At 43.6% G+C, this 6,150-nt stretch overlaps 1 protein-coding gene across 22 annotated transcripts in view; it reads right to left on the bottom strand.

Moving 5' to 3' along the window:
* Nucleotides 1-6,150, bottom strand: part of PHF21A (PHD finger protein 21A) — a 285,197-nt gene that overhangs the window by 5,966 nt on the left and 273,081 nt on the right. For all 22 annotated transcript variants that reach the window (XM_064576561.1, XM_054511958.2, XM_064576566.1 and 19 more), the window contains 3 exons: nucleotides 2,069-2,224; nucleotides 775-850; nucleotides 256-359 (listed from right to left, as the gene is read on the bottom strand). In XM_064576561.1, coding sequence (XP_064432631.1) covers nucleotides 256-359; nucleotides 775-850; nucleotides 2,069-2,224 — 336 coding nt within the window. The remainder of the gene's footprint in view (nucleotides 1-255; nucleotides 360-774; nucleotides 851-2,068; nucleotides 2,225-6,150) is intronic.

Genomic DNA, 6,150 nt, shown 5'->3' with positions numbered 1-6,150 from the left:
GCCTGGAGACTGAAAATCCTCTCTCAGATCAAAGCCACTGGGAGGTTCCAGAGCTTGGCGAAGACACCATATACCAACTGGCCACCTGTCCTGAGGGCCAAATTGTAACTGCAGGCAAACTTTGCGTCCATCCCAAGTTACCTGTGTTAACAAGCTAAAGGACCCGAATCCGCCCTCGGGAGCCACATGGACTATTGTGCACGTGGAAGGGTCCTCCTATCTGTATCCATCGCCGAAGGCATGAACTTTACTTACACTTATAGAATTGCTGAGCTGTTTCACCTTCTGCTCTAGTTGTTCTCGTTCTTGTTTTAAATCTGAACTCCATTTAAGTAATTTCTGTTTCTCTTCTTCCTTTGCTGAAAAACAAAAAAAAAGAAAAGAAACTGTTTTTAACAATAAATTCTTTGAAAAGGCTACTATGTTCAGAATGCTGGCCAAAGAAGGCATTTTGCCCAAAGTTCCCCTGAGCTCCAGTCAGCGTGCAGATCATGCCCACCTAGACTTTCCCTTATTCTGTGTATAGCCGGGAATGCTAAGAAAACGGTCAGTGGTGTGGGCCTGGCTCTAAGTAAGATGCTGCTGCTTCTCATTTTTCCTCCCCAAGAAAATACTACACAAACTTTTCAATTTGTTCAAGAAAAGCTTTTCATTTGTAACTTTAAATTTCCTTTTGAAAACAAAACAAATGCGGCCTTCCCGTAGTTTTGTTTTTTTTTTTTTTTTTTAATCAAGGGGAGGCTTCCACAAAAGGGGGTGTGGATGATTCTTTACCTGCTTTGTAGGCGATATAGGAATGAACAATTGCTAAAGTTCCAGGCCATGGAATTGCTTCTTCCTTCTTCAGCATCTGAAACAAGGTTTAGAATTTTATCTTGAAAGGAGGTATAAACACACATCCCCTGTGTAGTGACAAGCAACGTGTCTTGTCTTATGGTGGACTTATGGTGGCACGGCTGCAAAACCCTGCTCTGTACTTTCTAGACTATGAAGTTCCAGATGCTCCTGACAGGATGAGGGTTCAAGGACAGGAAAAGCCAAGCCACTCGAGCCCCAGCTTGGAAAGAGGCTGGGACCTGGCTGGGCATTCCCAGCTCCTCATGTACACTACACACGAGGCCCAGCAACCCGGGCAGCCACAGCCACTGGCATCCTTGACCGGCCTGTCTCAGGTGTCGCTTTACATGTCCCTCAAAGATAGCCTGACTAAGGAAACAAAATGTCATTTCCAAATACTAAAGTATAATCTGGACCTTGTGCAGAAAATTATCAGATGGTCAAAGAGCAGCTTCAGGAGAGAACACAGAGAGGTTGGTGTCTACTACCTGGTGCAGATAGTAGGATGAGGACCAGGATTAAAAGGGGAAAACCAGAATTCTCTCAAACAGGATTCCAAAGACCTGAGTAGCATGCCAAAGCTTGCTGAGCTATTAGGTCTATTTATTATTTATACTTTGCCTACTTCCAAAAAAGACTGAGACCGCTTATCATAAAAACATAAAGGAACATGGCGAGTTGAGAAAAAGAGGCCAGAAACTAAACAGAGAAGAAGGGAAGAGGCTAGGACAGTTTCAAGCCCATGAAATAGTAAGACGGCCACTTTACAGTTAGTTCTCTGGTCCTGGTGATGATACAGGTTAAAAGTGAAACTGTTGTTATTTGAATTAAACAGTCAATTGGGCACTTTCCTTTAAGGGTTTTATTTCCAAAAGAAGAGTCTCAAAACCACCTACTGGGTTTGGACCATTCTTAGAGAAAGAGGCTGAAAGTCTTACGGCTTTGAAAGAGCAAAGTCATGAGAAGATAAGTCATTTTAAATAAAGGGAAGCAGTTAGAGTCTTTCCACCTATACACAGACTCACCATCTCAGTTATAGGACAGAGAAGCTTGAGAGGATGGACGCCACGAGGGTGAGTGCGGTGCCATGAACAGACCAGAGGTGCCCAGGGGAACTACCAGGAGAGGGAAGAGACTCCGCCATTCCCCCAGATCTGAGGGGAAAGGAGGTCCTCCTGACCGCACTTAACTCCTCCTCAGCCCATCACTCTGTCAGACCCACCCATAGTACCTGGTCCTGACATCTGGGACAGATCCACATGCCCTTGGGAATCGTTTTCAGAGGAGGGTCTAAGCAGTCCAGATGATACACACGGGAACACGTGTCACACATAAGCAACTGGCCGCTTTTTCTGCAAACGCTGCAAAAATCCTCGTGGATATCACCCTAGGAAATTGAGAGGAAAGGTAAGAGAAAGGACAAAAAAGGTAAAATGTGAATGTTAACATGCACATCCTGGACATGTATGTTTCCGGATAATTAGCTGTGCCCCCTCCAACATGTTACACGAGTGTTCAAGGGAAGAAGGAATTACCAATGGCACAGCCCCCACCTGCTCCATGTAGCTGAGGCTCAATGGGCGGGACAGCAGCCTCAAACGAGAGTTGACAGAAAGGCTCTGTAACCACCGGGGCCCAAGTAAGCTTTCCAGGCGACAGCTCAGCCCTTAGGTTTTGGTGCAGCCCGACCCCCAAGTCAGCAAGTTTGAAGCCATGGAATCCATTTACCAAAACGTTCCACAACATGATGCAAACAATTCTCATTACCCACCATTTTTAGGGGAGTTCAGGATTGGGGAAAGCAGACAGACAAGAAACGGAATTTTACTAAATTCTTTGCTTGCTCAGGGAGAAAAAGTGCAGTGCGTGTTCAAATGGGAAAAGGTTAAGTCAGGACCAAATTACACTCACACGGGCTTTCTAACACGAAGAATTTAAAAAGCCGGAGCAACAGCTGATAATGTCCTCTTAAAACCACTATTTGGCATTTGCCGTGCAACGGGCCATTCTATGCTGGGAGGCTTTATTCCTCCCCATAAAACACGTCACCAGACGGAGAAAGACGAGCAGCCCCTGTGCCTGTCTCCCCGCCCCACCACCGATAGTGCTGGTTCTCAGGGAAGTCTGCTGGAGCCCTCCGAACAGGAGGCCCCAGCAGAAAAAAGCAGATCTACTTAAACTGGAGAGGAGGACACTGGGGGGCGGGGGGAGGTATTCAGGTCAAAGGTATTTTTCAGCAGGTCCATTCCTGGCCTGTTCTAGGAACAGGACTGAAGACCCACGGGCAGGAAGACTGAAGGGACGTGCCAGCGGTTACAGCCAGCAAGGCAGCGCCACAGCTGCAGCCCCCTCTTTGCTTCCAGTATGTTGCTTTAGATTTCTAGGCTGTTCTGCCAGAAGGCCTGATACAGAAACTCTGCACAGACAGCAACGTGCGCTCAAGTCTTTTCTGTGCTATGTAAGCCCTCGGCCACCGCTGCTGGAAGAACTTATCCTCCCAGACCTACAGCTTCTCTCTAAAGAAAAGGAAACTTTCTCCTAATTCACTAGGGTATCCAGAGCCTAGAAAACCTGCTGCAAAAGGTTGTAAGATAATCAGAGTGTGGACTCATTTTAGTCTTTCTTAGTAAGAAAATGTTATCTCTGGGCAATAAAAAAGATACTCAGTATATGAGCAAAAATACTGCATGAGCGCACATGCAGCCTTAAAGTTCAGCTTTGAGGCAAAAGAAGTTAAGGTTTCATCCCTCACTTAACTGTAACTTTCTTCTTTCATTCTTAAAATCAGGCTGAAAGGCACTCTTCTCTAGAGAAACAGTCTTTCTTGAACCTGAGTCCTGTGTGAGTCTGCATCTTTATGAAGTTTATAAAAATTTTAAGGTTTCAGAGACTGTTTCACATGAATCCTAGATAAATTACCAGTGGTGAAGGAGACAAAACAAACTGGACATCTTATTCTGTTGGGTAAAGAGTCCTGCTCACTTTCTTTTGCTCCCGAGTAGGAGCACATCGAGAAGTGGAGGGCAGACAGCATGTAAAATAAAGGTTAAATAATTTCAAGTTTCAGAAGAAAAGAAGACTTCATATCCTATTTCCATGTTCTAGAGCAACAGTTCTCAGTCTATTCCATGTCAGGACCCCTCTACAAATCTTAAAATTACTAAGGACCTCAAAGAGCTTTTATGTGTATTTATTTATATATTATTTGAATTATACTTATTGCTATTTACTGTATTAAAAGTTTTAAGTTTTCAATTTTGAAATAATTACAGAATCACAAGAAGTTACAAAAATAGTATACTGAAAAACTGTAAAACCCCAGAACACACAAGTGCACATTCCATGAGCCAGCAGAGTTACGACATCGTTACAGGTCATGTAATATCTGGAAAACTCCACTGGTTACTCTTGAGAGAAAGAGAATGAAAATGGCAAAGAATATTTTAGTATTATCATGAAAATAGCTTTGATTTCATGGACCCCAAAAAGAGTCTCAGGGCCCACACTTGGAGAACGACTACCCATAGAAATGAATAATAAAATGCCAAGGTATAGATTTTATCTACCCAGAGGGGGTTCTCTGCTTAGCTTAAAGAGAGCATAGGAAGTCCCATGGAGGTGCTGCTCCAGGTCAAAAGGCTCAGGCTTTGGTGACTGAATTACTACCATAAACCAAATGTTAAATTGAAAAATGGTGACCCATGATTCTTTGCTAGGAGCCAAGCATGTACATTTTTTGCAAACACCCTGGCTATATCAACCGCAACTTCATCATTTGCTAAAAGAATTTTATAACTATGTCAACATATCTTCCCTTCTCATAAAACGATTGTGGCAACAAGGTATATCCTGAGGATTAGTGTCTGGCTGGGTTTTGTATTACCAAGTCCTTCTAGACGGTTATTGATCCCCAGGAAATGCTTGCCGCTCAGCTGTGATTGTTTAATTAATGTTGTTGGGGCTTGTCCTACCCAGCAGCAAACATACAGAGTCTTGTGTGCTGATTTTAATCACTGCCAGTGTTGGGATACTGTAAAAGTAGAAGTCTATTGTCTTAAAAAAAATCCATTCCACTAGGTTTAACTTAGGAAGTTCTAACATATTTAGTGGTTTTAGAAAAGCCTTCTTTTACCTTTGGATTTCTGAAAAGAACAGTGTTTGCATTTTAAGACAACACCTGGCAGAAGCTTTTACTTTGTGATTTGATCGGAGTAGATCCTTCGAGTTCAGTCTCTCAAAGAAAGCCACAGACCCCCACTAGGGGGTCAACGTTTAGGAAAGAGACTCACTCACGCGCAGAACCACAATGTCACTTGTTCCCTGGCATTTGTACACCACACTGTGGGAGACCCCCACCAAGAGGTCATAAGCCGGCAATCCCTCCGGCAATGCTTCAGCGGCAGAAAAGTTGGGACAACCTTTGGTACCGGCAAACAAGGTTTCTGACAAGAACTCCTGGTACTCATTACTCAGGACAGGAAGAAAACCTGTATCAATTACTAATGCCAAAAGTCAGGCAGGCTGGATGAAATTCTGAATTTCAAGAGCAAGGCTGAGTCTGTAGTCATCAGTTATGTCCAAGGAAGGAAGGCTGCCAGAGAACAGAACTCCACTATTACCCGGTCCTCCAAAGAGGACACACTTCCTTTGCTTTTAGAATTTTAACTCAGAATGTGCATATGGTATTCTTTTGTTCTTCGGACAAGGGTAGATCATTAGTAAGCATGAGAACCTTCCAGTTCAAGGGACATTTTACTTGAAGATGATCCTAAAGACAAGCTCTGTAATTCAGAAAAGAAATGGGACATGTACAAAATGAAACTCTTGGTTTCCCTCCTCAAACCTGTTCCTTTTGCCATCCCAAGTAAAGGAGAGTTTTATCCTGCTAGTTGCGTAGGCCGAAAACTCTGGATTCATCTTTGATATTCATACCTCACGCCTAATCCTGTTGGCTCTTCAAAATATATGCAGACTTGGTCACTTTCCTCCATCTCTACGTTTACCACCCTACCAGGCCAAGCCGTCCTCAGCTCTTGCCTCCTAACTGGTCTCCCTGCTCCCATCCTGTCCTCTCCACAGTCTCTTCTCCAGATTTCAGACACAGTGATCCTTTTAAAATCCAAGTTGATTTTGTAAACACCTTAAAAATAGTAAACGCAGGCAAGAACCATCAAAGGATGCTATAACCACTTGGTAACAGTTTGTTGGGGAACTAGATATTTATATAGACTCAAAGCTATCTCTGCCAGAGAAAAGAGGCCCCTTTACAAGTGGAGAAATTTGATGTGATCTATGTTACGGGATGAAAGCTAA

The sequence above is a fragment of the Mirounga angustirostris genome, unplaced genomic scaffold (assembly GCF_029215605.1).
Source record: "Mirounga angustirostris isolate CCGP_5_RB_7025 unplaced genomic scaffold, mMirAng1.0.hap1 SCAF_13, whole genome shotgun sequence".
Taxonomy (NCBI): domain Eukaryota; kingdom Metazoa; phylum Chordata; class Mammalia; order Carnivora; family Phocidae; genus Mirounga; species Mirounga angustirostris.
The sequence above is the reverse complement of the archived record's forward strand: the minus strand, read 5'-3'. Positions and strand labels throughout refer to the sequence as shown.